This window comes from Trachemys scripta, chromosome 11 (assembly GCF_013100865.1).
Source record: "Trachemys scripta elegans isolate TJP31775 chromosome 11, CAS_Tse_1.0, whole genome shotgun sequence".
NCBI lineage: Eukaryota > Metazoa > Chordata > Testudines > Emydidae > Trachemys > Trachemys scripta.
In genome coordinates this window covers 36,481,813-36,503,842 of record NC_048308.1, presented here as the reverse complement: position 1 = coordinate 36,503,842, position 22,030 = coordinate 36,481,813, and the positions used below count along the sequence as shown (strand labels likewise).

The window sequence follows — 22,030 nt, the reverse complement described above, 5'->3', positions numbered from 1 at the left end:
CTAGCTGAAAATGTACCTACTAGTGTTAGCTATTTTAGGGGCTACCTATAATTGAAAGGGTAAGGAAAGGAAATCTATATATAAACTGTTACTTGGGCACTTTGGTTACCATCCACAACAGTGCCTACGTGGAGAAGTTCTGCTTTTAGGTACTACTGCAGTCCACAAAACTGCTCAGCTACGGTCTAAACTGCTTCATTAGGTAAGTTTTTCCTTCAGGGCATGCACACTGCAGCCTCACTTTAGGCACCTATTGCCTACCTGATTTTATGCTGCTGCCTCACAATAGGGCTATGTCTACGCTGCGCACCTTACAGTCTAAAAGGCACCTCTCTCCCCCCATTTATTATAGAAGGAGCTTAAGTACCTAACTCAAGCTTTGTGGAGTGCGGTGTTGTTCCTGTGATTTTTCTAGGCAGTGCAACATTGAAAGTCATGGCACTAAAGTCCCTTTGTGTATCCGGTCTATAATTAACATCACTGTATTGTTGATTGCCCTATATCATGATCATGCACAGCTCTTCTCTTAGAGAAACTTATCTGACTATTCTCCAAGCTCTGTAACAGGGGGTTTACCAGTAACATTAGCAGGCTCTGTCAGAAGTTTTAACACCTACCTTCTTCATTAATGGTTTATACAGTATCAAAGGCTTTCGGATGTTTGAATTTTTGTTTCCATTAAACAAAAAATGGTGCAAACAACCTTCTAAACTAGTCTTGTACATAACAGGTATTTTTTAACCACAGAAATTTCTTCTGATTGTACATATATATCAAAAGAATAGTCTGAAGTCTTGTTTCTGTTTTAGTGGTGTAATGGCTCTCAGATTAATATTAAATCTATTAATATTAAAACCTATGAAATCTGTTGCATTGGGTGACTGAAAAAACGGCTATAATCAGCCTTTTGATAGTCCAGAATTCCCCCACCATAGTCCAAACAACACATGAAACATACAGCCTGGCATCTTACACCACACCCCAGCACAATCTTCTCCTATCCTTGTACAAGGACAGTCATCCCAGCACTTCCACCTGAAGTACCACCTCACTTATCCTAGCAGAAACCCCCACATCCTCTGTGCTGGGAGCATCATTGCCAGAGGAGTATCTCACTCCCCCTGGCCTTCTCACAGTTCCTCTGGGTCCAGCTCTGGAGAGGTGAGCTGATGAACTCCTTCACTGCCTTCAGTCTCCAGCATAGAGCCAGCAGGCAACTCCCCCTGCTGCTTTCTGGCATTCAACCCTCTCATCTAGTTCTCTGACTCGGGGATACTAGCCAGCAAAACCCTCTTACTGCTCTCCTACCTTCCCCCAAGAAACACCTTCTGCAAAGACACTGATGACTTACAGCTCCCCTCCTCTCACCTGCCCTTAAGTAAACCACTCCATTCTGACTCCCTAAGCTCCATTTCCCTCACTGGGTCTTGTTCTGCTGCTGAACCGCCCTGATCTTTTATAAGCCTCAGGTGCTACTCCAGTCTACCCTCTTAATTGTCCAAATTGGGAGCACTTTATCTGGCACAAAGGGCTGTCCTGCTTCATTTACTGGAGCTAGTCATCCTGTGATCCTGCTTTATGTGTAGTAATATTGCTCTTTAATCTTTCATTTAACTTTTTAAAAAATATTCTTAGAGAATAATTCCAAATAGAAGGAGAGAAGAAAATGGGGGGCAGAAATGAACTCATCGCAGATTTATGTCTCCTCATCCGTAAGCTTTTTCTAATGTCTTTGCCTTTCACTCCACTTTGTACTAACCTGTTTAGCAACCCCATTCAAAAGCACTACACAGTTCAGTTGTCAAGGGTTCTTTATATTTTATTTTCTTTAAGCAAACTATATTAAAATCATTCAATAGCTTTCCACCAGACTTTAAATAAGCATAGCTCACAATTCCCTACATGCACATGAGCCTCAGAATGGGAAGTTTGCGAACACCAAGACAAAAGTAAATAAATCTACTGTTTTAAATTGAAACTCAGAGTTTAGTGCAATATGCTTACTAGTGCTTAATGCAATAAACAGAGTAGGATGATATAAGAGGGTAGCAAAAAAAAAGAATTCAAAATTTTTACAGATTAGAGGGAAAATTACAAATTTGCGGCATATATGCTCTGAAATCTCCTAGAATATACTTACAATTTTTTGTAAATAAGGAGAATATTTTTCTACCTTTTACTCTCAATCTATCTCATATCATCAATGCCTATTTAAACATGTCCAGATACTACAGTGGTGATACTCAAAAAGAAAACAAAAGAGAGTATAATAATTACCCTGTGAGGTAGGTGTATATTTATTTAAATTATTGTATATATTATTTAAATTGTTGTATACATTATTATCATGACATCTGGGTGCATGACAGGGAAAAAGAAGCAAAATTAAACTCCCCATGTTAAAAGTAACAGTACACCATAAAAACCTCTGAAGAAATGATCAACAGTCAACCAAATGCAATTTAACAAACGTTACATCTTGTATATGCTCCCTGAATGTGACAGGGCACATTTTATACCTCAAAACATTTGTAAGAAGACTGATGATGTCTGAGTCAGAAGGTCATACGTTCAAATCTTTCATGTGGATTGTACCAGTACCTTATGCTGTGTTGAAACTACCTTGCTGCATTGTAGGGATCACAATGCAATATTGGATAGTTAAAATGATCTTTTTTCTGCTCATCTCAGACAGCTCTCCAGGCAGAAGTTAAAGATCCCAGATCACACTTCTGAAAGGAGTAATGGATAAATCTAGTGTCCTGATCAGTATTCTATCTCTAAACTTTTTGCTGAGTTCCTGTGGCTGCTGTGTTTGCCTCACTCACTAAATCATGTTTAGTGCTTTTGGAGATCCTGGTGTGAAAACAATTATATAAAATATAATTCTGTTTTTCTAGTCTGTAGCAGAGGTGTTTGTACCTCAAAGGGTCCATTAGAATCCCTGCCAGTCTTTTCCACTCTAAAATACATGTATCTTAACCAATCCTGCAATCAAGGATATAGCATTATCTGGAGTGAATCAACAATATTCCTGAATCAGCTTGAGAGGAGGTCATTGTGGAGCAATGTGAGGCCCTCTCCCATTGCTCCCTAAGTGCCTTTTCAATACAGGAATAAAGGAATGAACACATGTCTCAAACTTGAATCTTTAGTATCATAGAGCATTATTTACTTCTAGAGCACTAGGGCAAACGCCTTCTATGTTTTGTATGGGAATTTGAAAGCGGACTAGCAAAATATCCTAACAAGTCAATCAGCTTGTGACAGTCACTAAACAATAAGTGTTAATAGCCACATTCAAATTATTAAATGTTTCACTTGAAAACCAAGTAGTCCATAGAAGTGCAAAATCTTTTGTTTTTTAGTCCTCTTAGCAATGTGACAAAACCTTGAGCATGGTTCCCTCCAGTGGTTAATTAATACAAATTAGTCTTTTTACATATACTTCCTGTGGACATATAAGGAGTAATTTTGTAAAGATGATTTGTAAACCTTTTTGACAAACAATAACTGGTGAATTTATTTTGAAAATTAAATTATACAAAAGTATTGTCATAGCGTTTATATTACATGAAGTGAATTTTAATAAATACAGGTTTGTATACAGATTTATATTAAATGTGAGAGATGGGTTGTACTAAATACATTGCTGAAGAGGTATTCTGTACTGGTACAGATACTGTATTTGCTTATCTATTGCAACAGACATATAATATTCAGATTGTGTTAGACATTGTACACACAGACACAACCATGTGAACGCATAGCACTGGGAAGACTGCCGACTACTTCCCATTTATTAAGCTCAGGATCATATTTCTCAATACTTTGCAGATATGTTCCTTTTGAATAGGAATATCCTCCTGTTACATAGATGCATCCATTCATGACAACTGCACCACATTCCATCCTTCTTTCCATCATATGCGCCATCTGCCTCCATTCATTTTGTTCTAGGTCATAGCAGTCAGTGATTGCGGTTTGTCCACCCACAAGATAGAGCTTGTTTTGTAAGGCAATGGAACACAATCCATATTCTTCAGAAAGAAAGGGAAAATAGTTTAATTTAGAATAATAAAACAAACAAGCAGTACTATCTAGTTGGTGTAACTGAAGCTACATATGATAGACTCTGTGTCACAATTTCAGAGTAACTGCATCTGTATTCCCCCTCTGTGGTCCACACCCTCGCCCCCTAACAGCCCCCTGGGACTCCCACCCCCCTATCCAACCGCCCTCTGCCCACCCCCTCCCAGGACCCCCTACCCCTAACTGCCCCCCAGGATCCCACCCTCTTATCCAACCCCCCCTGCTCCCTATCCCCTGACTGCCCTCCCGACCGCTATCCACATCCCTGCCCCCTGACAGGCCCCCTGGGACTCCCACTCCCAACCCTCCCTGTTCCCCATCCCCTGACCGCCCCCCCGGAACCTCTGCCCCATCCAACTACCCCCTCCTCCCTCACTGCCCCCCAGAACCCTCCACTCCCTTACCCAACGCCCCTGCTCCCCACCCCCTTACCAGCAGCAGGAGCTCACAGCCACGACACCTGGCCAGAGCCAGCTGCGCTCCCCACGCTGCCCAGCGGGAGCGGCAGGCCAGAGTGCGGCCCCGCGCAGCGGTGTAGCTGCAGGGAAAGGGGGATAGTGGGGAAGGGGCCGGGGACTAGGCTCCCCAGCCAGGAGCTCAGGGGACGGGCAGGACAGTCCCGCGGGCCAGATGTGGCCCACGGGCCATAGTTTGCCCACATCTGCCCTACAAGCCTGTCTGCCTGTGGGCCAGCCCCTGTATATTGCCTCTTCTCCAAAGGCTGTGAACAGTGCATTGTCAGCAGTTACAAGTTACCACACAACTTTCTCAGCAAAGTACATTTATTCTTAAGATAAAAAAGCATTACAGAGAAAGCATAAAAATAATAAAAGCTCCTACACACTTCAGAAATCACCCATCCTCCACATTGGGAGTCTGGTAGGCCAACGTCCCTTTTAACACTTCAGCAAGGGTTCGGTCTTTCTTTGGACTGAATCAAAAGGAAGCCCCACAATTCAGTTCAAGCTCTACCAAAAGCCCTTTCTTTATTTTGTAGTCTCTGGAAAACCCAGCCTGAAGCAGTATATGCAGTGGGACTGGTACTTCTATGGAGCTGTTTGCAAACAGGAACTGTTAGTAATCATCCCCTACTGTTTTCAATTCCTGCAGGAGCTGTACTAACCCTCCCTCAATGGAGCTGCAAACAATCTCTGGCCCACAATGATACATAAAACATTCATAAACTTAATACACTATGGTCCCAAAAAAATACTGCATTTGGTTACAATATCAGTCACACTGGGGTCTTTTTTCAAAAGGCCATTGACGTCAATGGGAAATTCTCCATTTACTTAAATTGGTTTTGGATCAGATCTGGTTCTGAAAAACCGCAACAACTTCTGCTGTGTCTGGTCTCAGGAAGACTAAGGGCATCGTAGAAGCAACATACATTATAACCAGTGGTTAAAGAGGGTCTTTTAAAAAAAATTATGTAGCTGAACATAGGAAGTAGAGAGGGAAATCTACTCTATCTCTGTCCAGGAAGGATTGTTCCCTTCAGTTAATTTTCTTGTCCTTTATCCAATCTAGATTAGATTGCCCTATATGTTGAGGCTTCCACTACTTCTAACTATTCCACAGTCAAAAAATCAATGTAACTGTCAAGAATTTCTCATTATTAATTTCATTCCATTACATTACAGGGAGGCAGTATGTCCTAGTGGATAGAGCACAAGACAAGGCTGGGACTCAGAATACCTAGACTCTATTCCAAGCTCCGCTACTGACCTACTGGGTGATCTTGGACAACTCACTTCACCTCTCTGTGGTTCAGTTCCCCCCTCCGTAAAATGGGGATAATCATACTGACCTCCTTTATGAAATGCTTTGAGATCTACTGATGAAAGGCGCTACGTAAGAGGTACGTGTTATTACTTCTCATTCTATTCAAATGCATCATCCTCTTCCTTCTTAGGGTTTACACCTTCCATATATTGTGTCCTGTTCCTGAGTCAAAATCTTCTTACCTTTTTTGTCAATCTCCATTTCCCTAGTGTTGCAGTCTGTCTTTATGCAGACACAAGACAATAGTTGGTTGCATTGTGCATGATCTCTGCAACCAACAGAGCTAGAATTAAACTTTATTTTTTAAAATTAATATGTAGATTCTGAAGCAAAATCTGCTTGAGACTTTCTATTCTGCCAGCCAGCAATCCATGTAAACCACATTTGTCAAATACCCAAAAGGGGATGGAGTTTCTAGGAAAATAGTGTACTGTATTGATAATATAGTCCTTCCTTAGTAAAATATAAAATAGCAATATATTAATTATATGCTTAATACACTTCTGAAACGAACTAAGGCCTGATCTACACTAGAAAATTAAGTCAACATAACTACTTAGCTCAGAGATGTGAAAAATCCACACCCCTGAGGAGCATAGTTAAGTTGATGTAAGTCCCTGTGTAGACAGTGCTAGGTCAATGGAAGAATTCTTCCATCAACCTTGCTACTACCTCTTAGGGAGGGGGATTACCTATGTCAGGGGTCGGCAACGTTTGGCATGCGGCTCGCCAGGGTAAGCACCCTAGCGGGCCGGGCCAGTTTATTTACCTGCTGACGCGGCAGGTTCAGCCGATCGTGGCCCCCACTGGCCGCAGTTCACCGTTCCGGGCCAATGGGGGTGGTGGGAAGCCGCGGCCAGCACATCCCTCGCCCGCGCAGCTTCTCGCCGCCCCCATTGGCCCAGGACGGCGAATCACGGCCAGTGGGGACCGCGATCGGCTGAACCTGCCGCATCAGCAGGTAAATAAACTGGTCTGGCTCGCTAGGGTGCTTACCCTGGCGAGCCATGTGCCAAACGTTGCCAACCCCTGACCTACGCTGACGAGAGAGCCCCTCCCGTCAGTGTAGATAGTGTCTACACTGAAGTGAGACAGCGATGCAGCTGCGCAGTTGTAGCATTTTAAGTGTTGACAAGGCCTAAGACTTTGTCTACACTGGAACCTGAACGACAAAACTTTTGTCGTTCAGTTGTGTGGAAAAAAAACACACACCCCAAATGACAAAAGTTTTGCCGACGAAAAGTGCCGGTGTGAACAGTGCTTTGTTGGCAGGAGAGCTCTCCTGCCTGCAAAGCTACCGCCACTCGTTGGGGGTGAAAGTTTTTTGTCAGTGGGAGAGCTCTCTCATAAAACTCCACTCCAGCAAAGATGTGTATAACATGAGTACACAGCTGTCATCATGAAGTACATGCTGGAAAGGTTTAAAATGAAAACATGACCAGGAGCACCTTCTCCAACAAAGGGGTTTTATAGTAATTAACAACCAAGTTATACTGCTACTGAATGTATGCATTAGGGATTGCTAAAACAATAATTTATCTTCTATACTGTCTTTAATGCTAACGCCCTATTAAACTTCACAGTCATAAAAATGCAGATGCACACAAATAAGAAAACAAAAATAAAAATAAGAACAATGAAATAACACTTCACCTACATTTCAGTACACTCAGGACACTTATTTTTAAATATTGTTAAAAGTTCTATAAAGCAAATCTTTAAAATATAAAACTCGTATGTTCCCCTCCCAAACTGTACATAGAAAACAATTCAAAATGTGCATTAAAAAGTGATTTTGGTCATACATTTAGAATGTTTTCTCTGAATATTACTCTTATTTTCCCTTTCTATAATATTTTTAGAGAGACAAGATAGATGAGGTAATACTTTTTTATTGGATTGGCTTCTGTTGGTGGAAGGTACAAGCTTTTGAGCTACACAGAGCTCTTTTTCAGGTTTGGGGAAGGAAGCAAAGATACTACTTTACCTACCTTGTCTCACTCATTTCCTGAGACCAGCACAGCTACAACACAGCAAACAACTTTATAATATTTTAACACTTTTCATACTACATTAACATTAAACATTTATTTGCTGGCTTACTGATCAAATATTTTGCTAGCTATTAACCTTACAGCGATTTAGAATGCATTGCACCACTTGAAGCTTATTCTCTTTACAAAAGAACATTGTGACGGGTGGGATCACAGAAACCCCCTTGGGAGCTGCCAACTGATGTGCCAAGACTACTTCTATTCCTGTTTTCCCTGCCAGCTCAGGACTCCAGCACCCTGTCTTGCTGAGCCAGACACTCCCGTCTGCTCCAACACAGACCCAGGGTCTGAATTACTTGCCCCAAAGCCGCAGGTTTACCTGAAAACAGCTCACAGAAGTGTGCTTGTCTTTAGCACTCAGATGCCCAACTCCCAGTGGGGTCTAAACCCAAATAAATCCGTTTTACCCTGTATAAAGTTTATGCAGGGTAAACTCATAAATTGTTCGCCCTCTATAACACTGATAGAGAGATATGCACAGTTGTTTGCTCCCCCAGGTATTAATTCATACTCTGAGTTAATTAATAGGTAAAAAGTGATTTTATTAAATACAGAAAGTAGGATTTAAGTGGTTCCAAGTAGTAACAGACAGAACAAAGTAAAAGAAAATGCGCAAATCTATGTCTAATCAAACTAAATACCGATAATCTCACCCTTAGAGATGCTTCAGTAAGTTTTTTCCTCAGACTGGACACCTTCCAGGCCTGGGCACAATTCCTTCCCCTGGTACAGCTCTTGTTCCAGCTTAGGTGGTAGCTAGGGGATTCTTCATGATGGCTCTCTCCCCACCTTTGTTCTGTTCCACCCCTTTATATATCTTTTGCATAAGGCAGGAACCCTTTGTCCCTCTGGGTTTCCACCCCCCCTCACTGAAAAAGCACCAGGTTAAAGATGGATTCCAGTTCAGGTGACATGATCACATGTCACTGTAAGACTTCATTGCCCACTTGTCAGCACACACATATACAGGAAGACTCACAGCTAAAACACAGCCATCTGCAGACAATGGTCCTGGTTAATGGGAGTCATCAAGATTCCAAACCACCATTAATGGCCCACACTTTGCATAATTACAATAAGCCCTCAGAGTTATATTTTATATTTCTAGTTTTAGATACAAGAGTTGTACATTTATACAAATAGGATGATCACACTCAGTAGATTATAAGCTTTGTAATGATACCTTACAAGAGATCTTTTGCATGAAGCATATCCCAGTTACATTATATTCACTTATTATCATATTTTTATAAAACCATATAGACTGCAACGTCACAAACATTATCTAAAGCAATGACAAAGATCATTAAAACTTCCAACTAGAAGTAACCAAAGTCAAATTCTATATTCCGTAGGGAAGTGTTTCTGTTTACCTGGATGTGGACTTGTAGTGACTATTCTCCATTCATTGCTACCTGAATGGTAGCTCTGAATTTTGTCATAGGTGCAGCTTCCCCTGTAACCATAGTGGCCTCCAATTACATAGATGACTTCACACAGGACACAGGCTGTGGCATTTCCAACACCTATTTATAGTATAAAATTCACAGCACACCTTCAGATGCTGCAGAATACTCACTGCCACTTCCATCAATAATACAAAGTTGAAGTTACTTCTTAATTAATATTTTAGTATAAAATTATTCTTCAGGGTATGTAAATGAATGTGTAATAAAAGCACCAGAGAGAACTCTTATGACACCTTATCTTGTCAATATAAGGAAAAGTAAACTAAAACAATAAAGCTTCTTACAAATTTTATTGCATATTAATATCAATCCATCTTTTCAGACCACACAAAAGCCATGTGTAACCTTTATATTTTAGGTACCTCGTTTTGCAGTACTTAAAGTAACACTGACAAGGTGGGTGAGGTAATATCTTTTATTGGACCAATTTCTGTTGGTGAGCGAGACAGAGCTCTTCTTCAGGCCTGGCAAAGATATCACAGCTTGTCTCTCTCACCAACAGAAGTTGGTCCAATAAAAGATATTACCTCACCCACCTTCTCTCCAATATCTTGGGACCCACATGGCTACAACACTGCATACATTACAGAAGCACTGTCAAGGTTAGGATGGAAATTTAACTTATTTTAAAATTATTTTAATTTCATAGAGAATTTTAAATACCGTTTTAAAATAATCATTTCTTTACCAAGAAAATCTTCAATGGGAATTGAGGTTACTCAGCAATTTACAGAATCATTTCTACTATTTTAATCCTCTGAGTGACATCATTAATGATGCTGTTGTACAAACAAGGAAGTAAACAAATTGGAGACATGTCAACTTTATCTCCATTAAAAAAATAGTAACAAAAATGAATGCTTGCCAAATTAATATGGACAAAAATCAGCAAGGAAATTATATGTTTTTAAGCTTCTAAAACACAAGAGAGAAAACACCTATACAAAACAGAAAAAATAGTTCATAGTATAATTCTAATATTCTACTCCTTTATAAATTAGCAATAAATAAGATCAAGAAGAATAATGGTTTATAGTAAAAGGTATGGACATCTAAGTAATGGCTGCATGAGCAGTATGAATTTTACTGATTTTCAACATTGTCATTATCCATTTTCTAGGTGTTTTGTATTTTACAGACTGCTTATAAAAGAGAGAATATGTCATTTAAAAAAAAACATTATGCAGTGATTTAATTCAGATTTTTTTTACTTGCATTATCTTTGATAACAAGATAATACAGTTTACTCTTTGCAATAGTTCAAATTCAAAATTTAAAAATAACTAAGCAAATCAAATGTTTTTCAATCTGTAGAATAAATTGCTGGCACTTTTCATCTTTCCACCAAGGATCTAATTAAAAGCCCTGGACTGATAATGCACAGAGATGTGATAAAATTACATGAACAGAAGTTATGAGTGATGGAAATGTGGCTATAAAGAAATGGATCACAATTGTAAACATTGTGATACCTGGAATTTGTTATTCTGATCAGAAGTTTTTATCAGATAGAACTTAACTGCTGTTTGGATACAAAGTAATTACCATCCATTGGAGCTAAAGTTAAATGATATTTTCATTAGAGTACAATCTGAATCAAAATATTATGATAATTTTATTGGAACTCAGCTTCTGGTTCCACAAGTCACTTTCTGAAGGTCCATTCAGCACCAGAAGGGCTGAAATTGTATAGTGACTTTTCTATACCTTATACAGAAATTTTGCTCAAGAGAAGGTAACATTAAACTGAACATATTACCTGTAAATTTACATTAGTGTTGTTGGATACAGTACTGTACAGAGTTCAGATATTTGGATGTTTCAAGTGGTTTGGCTAATAAAGACCTGAACCGAAACCCATTAAAGTTAATGGGAAAACTCCCATTTACTTCAATGGGCTTGGTACTTCTATGGAGCTGTTTGCCCTAAATGTGGCTGTAGAGTTTACAAGTGGCAAGTGAAAAAGGACAGACATTGAGGCAACCATGGGAAAGGTTACATACCTTTGATCATGTTTGCAATGGAAACCCATTTCTTTTTTAAAGGATCATAGAATTCTGCTTCTTGTGCTGGAGCCCCTTTTCTGTAGCCCCCCAAAGCATAGACACAGCCACCCAAGGTAACTGCACAATGATAGTACCTTGCATTAAGCATGGGGCAGCCTTCTGTCCATTGGTCAGTTTCACTGTTATATATCCACACAATATCAAGGGCTTCTATGTTGTCAGTTCTATAGCCCCCGGTTACATAAATGTTGGGTCCCAAACTAGTGACCCCATAGCTCTCCCTTGTGTGATCAGGCATGTCCGTTCCCTGTATCCAAGCATTAGTTAAAGGATCCCACACATGGACTTCTGATAAAGGATGCCAGTAATATCCTCCAATCACATACACAGCTGCTGTGGGCCTTTTGGAAATGTCTTTTGGGTTGGTGTTTAATGCATTGTATATCAGAGACCTTATCTTGTTTTCATTAAGCTGGTGTTTCTTTCGTAAGCTTAAGGCTGATCTTAAATATATTTCATTTAAATCTATTTTGAGGCAGTTCAGCAGATCAAAAATGCATTCAATTCTTTTCTCCACATCATATGCTATCCATTTAACTACAGGTTCTATGGCTGCCTCTTCTTTCCAAACATTGAGATTCTCTCTGGAGAGAATAAACAGGAGTTTCTCACAGCTGATATCCAGAAATTCTTCCTGCCTCCACACTTCTTCAAATCTTGATAACAATATCCTCCTAGATTCTTTCTCTAGCTCTGAACAAAGGTGATACTCTGCGAAGGAGTGCATCCCTATGCAGTTGACAGTATCTACATGCCTTACCAGAAACTGCTCACAGGCTTTCTTTACTGACACAAACTGGAGTAGATCCGCAGCTTGGAGGAGACTTTGAACATTTCTCTCTGTTATTTGGATTTGTGATGTGTATGCATAATTCACAAGAGCCTCCAATATAGTGTGGCTGAGCCCAGGAAGTTTGATCTGATTTTTAGATTTTTCTTTCATGTCAGCTGTGAACATTGCCTTAAAATAATTGCTACAAGCAGCTAAAACAGCTTTGTGGCAAAGGAAGGTCACACCAGACGCACACTGAAGAGTAATGTCAGTAAATAAGCCATCCCGGTAAAATGTTCTGAAAGCCTGCAGGAAGTCCACAGGGTGAGAAAGATCGTTGTAAATATAGGTGTAGTCCTCTTCTCCGATCAGAGCCATCGCTGGAATAAAGTCAAACAAAAGGGGGCAGTTTTCAGTTATGCAAATTGCCTTGGGTAGTCAGCGCTGAATGTGTTAATTGTCCGTGTACATTGTATCAACGCTGCAGTCCCAAAGGCAAAATATTTCCCAGTCACTAAGCAGAATCACACGCATTTTCAAATAAGGTTTTATTCGTGGCTTTATACATATTCAACCACATCCAGAGGGATAGTAAACTCGATGCATATGGATGAGTCTCCTTTCCTCCTTCTAATAACGGGTCCATGACAGACTTTGCTATTGAAAATATTTGACTTCGTACTGCCAGAATGCGCACAGAAAAACAGATCTCTCACAACGCAAATATGGCACGTGAAGAGATACCTGAAACCCATATATCTTAACATTTTAAATCGATCTCCATGTGGAGTCCAAGCTGCCTAGAGACCAAATGTCCAACTCCAGCGCGTTGTAGGAGAGCTGGTGCCTATGTCAGTACTAAAATCGCGCGGGAAGCGCCAACGGAGAGTATTGCACAGCCCTCGGGGTGGAGTGGAGTGGCAACTGGGCGCGCGGGGAACTCAAAGGGGACGTGGAGCCTTGCAGCACTGGGTGCCAGCTCCTTGTGGCTCAGCCCACTAGCACAAAGGGGCTCCCCTTGCAGGCAGCCTCAGTCACACCACGGGCTCAGCCTGAAGCCCCGACACGACAGCTGCGCTGGGCTCGTCCTGCTCCGGGTTGGAGGAGCACGGCGGGGAAGCCCGCGCTGCTGCTGCAGACCCTGGATCGGCAGCGCCTGTCCATCCCCACGGCCAGCCTGCTGGAGCCCCTCGGCGACAGAGCCAGGAGAACGCAGGGGAATCCCGCGAGGACCCTCGGCCATCGGCCCTGCGGCAGCGGGGAGGCGGCCAGCAAAGCCCACCCGCAGCCACGCGCCGCGGGGGTGGCGCTGTCGGCTCGCAGCGCGGGCGGGGTAACGCCTCGCGCCCCAGCAGCGCTGCCCGCCCAGCGCGCGGGCCGAGACCGCCGCGCTACTTACCGCTCTGTCTGAGGCGGCCGCCGAGGCTGGGCTGCGGCCGAACTCAGGCGGCGGGCAGCTGCCCCTTGACCATATTCGGGAGAGAGGCGCCGCCGCGGCCTGCCCACGGGAGGCGGCTGATGAGCTGAGGGGCAGCTCCGGCCCCGTGTCGGTGTCGCAGCTGTCTCCCCTCCTCTCGCTGCTCCCAGCCCGGCAGCGCCCCCTCCTCAAGGTCACCGCGCCCCCGCGAGACACCAGCGCCCCGCTCCTACAGCTGCGGCTGCGCCTGGCGCAGGGGGGCAGTAGCCGGACTGTGGGGTGGGCTCCTGCCGGGGCCGCTGCAGCTTTCCCAGGCGAGCAGCTCAGTGACACGCAATCAGGCACAGTTCCGCACAGTGGCCCTCGCAGCGAGCATCCCCCCAGCACCTGCCAGGGCCCGCATCAGCCTCTCCTGCAACGCGCCCAGACGCTGCTCAGCCGAACACCGCAAACAGCGAAGGCTACAGACGCAGCAAGGTTAATTGCTCCAGGTGACTTGTAACCTGCCCCGGTGGGATCCTCTCCTCATGTGTCGAGGCACTCTGAGGGCTTGGCCTGGGCATGCGGAGAGCTCCCCACGTCATGGCTCTCAACCTCCCACTGCCCATGTGGGACAGAGTGTGACAGACTCCTCATGAGGGACACAGCAAATGATCCATGCAGGAAACCGAAGTAGCTACGGAGTTCCCTTTCTGTAGGTGTAAATGACGCTTCTCATCATGTCTAGGTGTCATGTAGACATGTCACAACTCGGTCTACTATTCTCACCATGTTGATTCTTTTTTCCTAGTGTAAATAATTATTAGCACTAGTAATCCTAAATATGGCTGGAGCAGAAGTAATTCTGGGTTTATAATGAATGCTGTCTATCAAAACCAGAGAGCCAAGGCTCCCTTGAAACTGGAAGGACTGGAGAAAAACATTCTTAGAGCAGGACAATTATTTATTTGCTAAGTGCCAGCAATGCTGTAGAAGACATAAAATAAGAGAGTTGCTGTGTCATGGCTCCAAAGGACTGGTGCTAGGACCCCAGCTTTGGAACAGTCAGAGAGCCAGGCCCTCCCTAGAGATCTCTAGGACAAGCCATGTGGCTTCACTGCCTCCTTAGGCTGGACCTCTAGTCCTTCAGCACCCCACTTCACACTCAGAGTGCCATTCAGTGAGTCCAACTAAAGGCAACCTCTTAGGGAGACATGTACAATCTTGGGAAGCAAAGTGCCTCCTCTGTGACGCTCAGCCAGCATTGTAAAACAGAAAAAAGAAAATAGAGAAAAGCAAATTACAGCATAGTCCATCCCGTTCAGCACAGAGACCAAAGCTCTGTGCCTCACACCTATCTTTGTCCAGATTCAGGTGCATCCTGATGGCTTCCTGCAGCCCACACTTAACTTCTACTCCCCAGTCCTTTGTTCCCGAGCTGGGGAGATGTTGCTCGGCCTCCATGCTGAGAGGCGGGGAAGTCCATATCTCTTTGGGTCTCTGGTTACTAAATGTCCATGTCTGGGCAATTGGATTTACTATTCTTATCAAGAGCTCCACTGACATAGGACGTAAGACCCCAGACAGTGAGGTGCCATTCACACCTGTGTTTTAGCTTGCCCAGACAGCAAACAGTCCTCCCCTCAGGTAACACTGCAGCAAATAGGGGAAACTGAGGCACCCATAGGCTTCATAAAAATATTACAGAAATTCCTACTTGATCACGTGCTGCCCCTTGGAATTTACAGTGTGAAAGACAAACACACACAAAAACCAGAAGGCATTGTGAAGCCTAAGGGATTGGATAACTTGGGAAGGGGAGAGATTTAAAATTTATTTTTTATTATTTTTGGTGCACTTCTTGTGGGTATCAGAGAAAAAGTGAATCTTAAAGAAGGGATTTAAATGGGGGGAGGATGCAGATAACACACAACTCTACTTATCCTTCAGCACATACACCACTATCACCAAGATGGCCCAGTGCTTGGACAAGCTCAGTTCATGGATGAAGAACAGCTGATTATAGCTGAACAGAAGCAAGACAGAGGTGATGCTGATTGTCAGAGGAAAGAACTGTGAGAACTTTTGCAGCCACAGTGGAGAGTCCTTTGATTGAAGTCTTATATCCACAATTGGTCAGTTCAGTCCACAGTTTACAAGGGCTCCTAGATTCATTGCTGACACTAAGCTCTCACATAGCCCCATTTACAAGTAATGCTTTCTACCATCTCTGTCTGGGTACGAGACTCCACCCAATCCTGGCAGATGACCTGGCCTTGATTATATGTGTCTTTGACTTTGTCACCTTTCAGCTGGATTACAGCAATGCAACACCTAAGCATGAAGCAATCAGCCCTTAGGAAACTCCAACTAGTACAGAATGTTGCAGTGCATCTCTTCACCAACACAGGATGCTGTGAGCACATCAGACCTGTCCTCTGCTCTCTACATTGGTTTTTGATAGAATATCAAGTCAAGTTCAAGATCTCAGTTCTTATCTTCAAGATGATCAATGTCTTGTGCACAGCAAAGCTCCATTCCTCAGGTGCAATAGAACTTTCTGTCTCAAGTGTAAAGCTTGTCTGTGCAGAGGACAGAGCTTTCTCAGGAGCCAGGTCCAGACTGTGGAGTGAATTCCCACAGGAACTAAGGACCATCATAAACCCCACCACCTTGTGCTCTAAGAGCAAAATGCATTTTTGTCCTTTCCTTCTCTAACAAACACATGACACGTGTACATATTTCATTAACAAAAATCAAACCCCACCAAAACACTACGCTGCACATCAATTTCCTTCTTGGGGAGAGGATGAGAGAGAAAATTAACCACATGTGGCACATGTTAATCACATTGATTAATGCATAACTGGAAGGTGCTTGGATATTATGGTAATGAAGGCAGTACAAAAACCTATATAGAATAGATGCTGGATGCTTCAGTGGAAATCATAAAATCTTTTCACACACTTAATTGTGGATTAACAGGAGACCTGAAAGTCCCTATGCTATTTTTCCTGTCAAACACCTTTCACAAATGCTAAGTTAAGAGATTTAATAACAAAGAATGAGTACACTTCCTGATGTAGCTATAGTTCCTTCAGTGGGTAGCAATAACTATTTTGAATACTTATCCAACCTTGGATTTTTTAGTTGTAAAGTGCCAAGCTATAAAGCCACAGCAATGTTCAAAGATAGAGGACAAATGATCACATGGACAATGAAGTATCACTGCAGAATATCACATTCTATTCAAGTATCAGAGGGGTAGCCGTGTTAGTCTGAATCTGTAAAAAGCAACAGAGGGTCCTGTGGCACCTTTAAGACTAACAGAAGTATTGGGAGCATAAGCTTTCGTGGGTAAGAACCTCACTTCTTCAGATTCTATTCAAGATCTCAGTCCTTATTGTCAAGAGGGGAAATCCTGCCCTGTTGAAGTCAATGGCAAGACTCTCCTTGACTTCAGTGGAGCCAGGGTTTCACCCAAAGTGCTTAACGATCTGGGCCTGGAACACGTGACCGGTAAATAAACTAAATCTGCAAGATGAGGATCATTGTTGACAGCTCTGTTCCTGTGGCACAATGAAACTGTCTAAATGCCAAATAAATTCTAAATAAATAATAATACCCTGATGGCAAAGCTGATTTCTAGATGAGATGGCACTTTCCCAGGGTCTAGTCGAAGACTGTTTAACAAACCCTCCACAGGATCTAACAACCATCACAAACTTTGCAACTTTCCCTTTCCTAGTTCAACATGCACTTCTTTGAGTTGGACTTTACTAATAAAAATAGAGCACAGTCAGGGCCGGTGCAAGGATATTTTGTGCCCTAGGCGAAACTTCCACCTTGCGCCCCCTCTCCTCCCCCACCCCCACAACCTCCGAAAACAAGTAAACTTAGCATTATAAACAGCCTGTCAGAATGGGTAAGGGCTTTGTAATGTTTCTTTTTTACCTTTAAGGCGTTTCAGTTGTTTGCCATTGCCTCTGATGGTGTCCCATTCAAAGTCTTACTATTGTGCAAAGCTAAACAATTGAGCCTTGCATTGCATCACCAGCCAGGTTAGGCAGGGTGACAAATCCCCCTTGCCCCTGGTGACTAATTTCTACTCCAAGTCTATAAAGCAGACTTTTAAGGTAAATACTTGACAACAGTAGACAAACTAAAAACTATATTTAAAACACAATTTCCTTCTTAGGAAAAACAGGGAAAAGAAAGAATCACACATGACAGCTAGTCACATCCCTTAATGCATTACTAGAAGGTACTCAGACACTACAGTATTGGAATTTGAACAGAACAACTTGAAATTTTAATTTAATTTCTTTTATTAAATCTAGTGGTCTGCAACTACTCTAAAGGAGAGTAGCCAGCACTGACTTTTCCAAAGAGAATAAGAGCTTCTCCATATCACACTAGATTACGAAAGCCAAAGTAGACAAAAGGAATGCATGCAAAAATATTGTTCATTGGTTGCAAACTAAACTATGTAAAAGATTCACCTCAATTTTAACACTGAGTTTCAACTGTAAAATAGGCATGAAAAGTGCTGAAGGTCATGCCTGTAGAAATGTTAACAAAATGAAGGTGAAATGTGAATCATGGAAGTGAAAATGTATGGGCAGGGTCTTTCAGATTTTATTGCTTGGGGAATTAAAGTTAATAAACCCAGTTAAATAATGCAAATTAAATAATGCAGTTGTGTTTTGTTTGGCTCCCGGTTTAAATCTTATTTTTAGAATGAAGGTTTCCAGGGCTTATGTTTATATTTTTATGAGTTAACATATACTAGCAGTGACACTGGCAATGACTATTCAATCATGTTACTTTATTTAAGGCTTAAGAACATAAGAATGGCCATAGTGGGTCAGACCAAAGGTCCATCCAGCCCAGTATCCTGTCTACCAACAGTGGCCAATGCCAGGTGCCCCAGAGGGAGTGAACCTAACAGGTAATGATCAAGTAATCTCTCTCCTGCCATCCATTACCACCCTCTGACAAACAGAGCTAGGGACACCATTCCTTACCCATCCTGGCTAATAGCCATTAATGGACTTAACCTCCATGAATTTATCTAGTTCTCTTTTAAACCCTGTTATAGTTCTAGCCTTCACAACCTCCTCAGGCAAGGAGTTCCACAGGTTGGGACCCGTTCCAAACCCCTAATCATTTTAGTTGCCCTTCTCTGAACCTTTTCTAATGCCAGTATATCTTTTTTGAGATGAGGAGACCACATCTGTACACAGTATTCAAGATGTGGGAGTACCATGGATTTATATAAGGGCAATAAGATATTCTCTGTCTTATTCTCTATCCCTTTTTTAATGATTCCTAACATCCTGTTTGCTTTTTTGACTGCCGCTGCACACTGCGTGGACGTTTTCAGAGAACTATCCACAATGACTCCAAGATCTCTTTCCTGATCAGTTGTAGCTAATTTAGCCCCCATCATATTGTATGTATAGTTGGGGTTATTTTTTTCCAGTGTGCATTACTTTACATTTATCTACATTCAATTTCTTTTGCCATTTTGTTGCCCAATCACTTAGTTTTGTTAGAAGTTTTTGAAGTTCTTCACAGTCTGCTTTGGTCTTAACTGTCTTGAGCAGTTTAGTATAATCTGCAAACTTTGCCACCTCACTGTTTACCCTTTTCTCCAGATCATTTATGAATAAGTTGATTGGTGCTAGGACTGACCCTTGGGGAACACCACTAGTTACCCCTCTCCATTCGGAAAATTTACCATTTATTCCTACCCTTTGTTCCCTGTGTTTTAACCAGTTCTCAATGCATGAAATGATCTTCCCTCTTATCCCATGACAACTTAATTTACATAAGAGCCTTTGGTGAGGGACCTTGTTAAAGGCTTTCTGGAAATCTAAGTACATTATGTCCACTGGATCCCCCTTGTCCACATTTGTTGACCCCCTTCAAAGAACTCTAATAGATTAGTAAGACATGATTTCCCTTTACAGAAACCATGTTGACTTTTGCCAAACAATTTATGTTCTTCTATGTGTCTGACAATTTTATTCTTTACTATTGTTTCAACTAATTTGCGCAGTACTGATGTTAGACTTACCGGTCTATAATTGCCAGGATCACCTCTAGAGCCCTTTTTAAATATTGGCGTTACATTACCTATATTCCAGTCATTGGGTACAGAAGCCGATTTAAAGGACAGGTTACAAACCTTAGTTAATAGTTCCGCAATTTCAAATTTGAGTTCTTTCAGAACTCTTGGGTGAATGCCATCTGGTCCCGGTGACTTGTTACTATTAAGTTTATCAATTAATTCCAAAACTTCCTCTCGTAACACTTCAATCTGTGACAATTCCTCAGATTTCTCACCTACAAAGGACGGCTCAGGTTTGGGAATCTCCCTAACATCCTCAGCCGTGAAGACTGAAGCAAAGAATTAATTTAGTTTCTCTTCGTCTTTAAGTGCTCCTTTTGTATCTAGATCATCCAGGGGCCCCACTGGTTGTTTAGCATGCTTCCTGCTTCTGATATACTTAAAAAACATTTTGTTATTACCTTTTGAGTTTTTGGCTAGCTGTTCTTCAAACTTCTTTTTGGCTTTTCTTATTACGTTTTTACACTTAATTTGGCAGTGTTTATACTCCTTTATATTTACCTCACTAGGATTTGACTTCCACTTTTTAAAAGATGCCTTGTTATCTCTCACTGCTTCTTTTACATGGTTGTTAAGCCACAGTGGCTCTTTTTTAGTTATTTTACTGTGTTTTTTTAATTTGGAGTATACATTTAAGTTGCGCCTCTATTATGGTGTCTTTGAAAAGTGTCCATGCAGCTTGCAGGGATTTCACTCTAGTCACTGTACTTTTAATTTCTGTTTAACTAACCTCCTCATTTTTGCATAGTTCCCCTTTCTGAAATTAAATGCCACAGTTGGGCTGTAGAGGTGTTCTTCCCACCACAGGAATGTTAAATGTTATTATATTATCGTCACTATTTCCAACCGGTCCTGAACGTCCTGTTATAGTTACCTCTTGGTTCAGATCCTGTGCTCCACTCAGGACTAAATCAAGAATTGCCTCTGCCCTTGAGGGTTCCTGTACCAGCTGCTCCAAGACGCAGTCATTTAAAGTATCGAGAAATTTTGTCTCTGCATTTCATCCTGAGGTGACATGTACCCAGTAAATATGGGGATAATTGAATACCCCACTATTATTGAGTTCTTTATTTTGATGGCCTCTCTAATCTCCCTTAGCATTTCATCACTGTCACTGTCCTGGTCAGGTGGTCGATAATAGATCCTACTGTTATATTCTTATTAGAGCATGGAATTACTATCCATAGAGATTCTATGGAACATGTGGATTCATTTAAGATTTTTACTTCATTTGAATCTACATTTTCTTTCACATATAGTGCCACTCCCCCCCAGCACGACCTGTTCTGTTCTTCCGATATATTTTGTACCCCAGAATGATTGTGTCCCATTGATTGTCCTCACTCCACCAGGTTTCTGTGATGCCTATTATATCAATATCCTCCTTTAACACGAGGCACTCTAGTTCACCCATCTTATTATTTGGACTTCTAGCATTTGTGTACAAGCACTTTAAAAACTTGTCTCTGTTTTGTCTGCCCTTTTCTGATGTATCAGATTCTTTTTTATGTGAATGTTTCTCATCTGACCTGGTCCATACTTTATCCTCTTCCATCCTCTCCTCCTGACTAAAACCTAGACAATCTCTATCAATAGACTCTCCTCTAAGAGAAGTCTCTGTCTGATCCATGTGCCCCTCTGCAGCAATCAGCTTTCCCCCATCTGTTAGTTTAAAAACTGCTCTGCAACCTTTTTAATGTTAAGTGCCAGCAGTCTGGATCCACTTTGGTTTAGGTGGAGCCCACCTTCCTGTATAGGCTCCCCCTATCCCAAAAGTTTCCCAGTTCCTAATAAATCTAAACCCCTCTTTGTTGTATCCACCAAGCAAAGTATTAACAACTTCAACAGAACTTTATTTACAGTGGAATTCTCTTTTCCAAGCTGTAGCTGCACACTCTGTAACTCTCCCAGCCTCCTCAACTCCTCCCCCCTCCTTCCTGTTTCCTGTCCTTTCAGACTCCCAACAGCCAGTGCTCCCAGTTCCAATAATCACATGCAGCATCTAAACACCACACTCTTCTCCACACCACTGTCTTATCCACACATTGAGACTCTGAAGCTCTGCCTGCCTACCTGGCCCTGTGCGTGGAACTGGAAACATTTCTGAGAATGCTACCATAGCGGTCCTGGATTTCAGTCTCTTTCCTAGCAGCCTAAATTTGGCTTCCAGGATGTCTCTCCTACCCTTCCCTATGTCATTGGTACCTACATGTACCACGACCACCGGTTCCTCCTCAGCACTACACATAAGTGTATCTAG

At 42.1% G+C, this 22,030-nt stretch overlaps 1 protein-coding gene across 4 annotated transcripts; it reads right to left on the bottom strand.

Moving 5' to 3' along the window:
* Window positions 1-1,801: 1,801 nt before the first annotated feature.
* On the bottom strand, window positions 1,802-13,872 carry KLHL23 (kelch like family member 23). 4 transcript variants are annotated; one of them, XM_034786251.1, is made up of 4 exons: window positions 13,638-13,872; window positions 11,404-12,618; window positions 9,305-9,457; window positions 1,802-4,040 (listed from the first exon to the last, which is right to left on the bottom strand). In XM_034786251.1, exons 2-4 carry the CDS (start codon window positions 12,614-12,616, stop codon window positions 3,730-3,732), a joined length of 1,677 nt encoding a protein of 558 aa, XP_034642142.1. In that variant the 5' UTR covers window positions 12,617-12,618; window positions 13,638-13,872; the 3' UTR covers window positions 1,802-3,729. The 4 variants fall into 4 exon arrangements, with proteins under 4 accessions (XP_034642142.1, XP_034642143.1, XP_034642145.1 ...); XM_034786254.1 differs by lacking the exon at window positions 13,638-13,872 and adding an exon at window positions 6,060-6,145 and having other exon boundaries at window positions 3,956-4,040; window positions 11,404-13,318; XM_034786253.1 differs by lacking the exons at window positions 1,802-4,040; window positions 13,638-13,872 and adding an exon at window positions 4,576-6,145 and having other exon boundaries at window positions 11,404-13,318.
* Window positions 13,873-22,030: the final 8,158 nt, after the last annotated feature.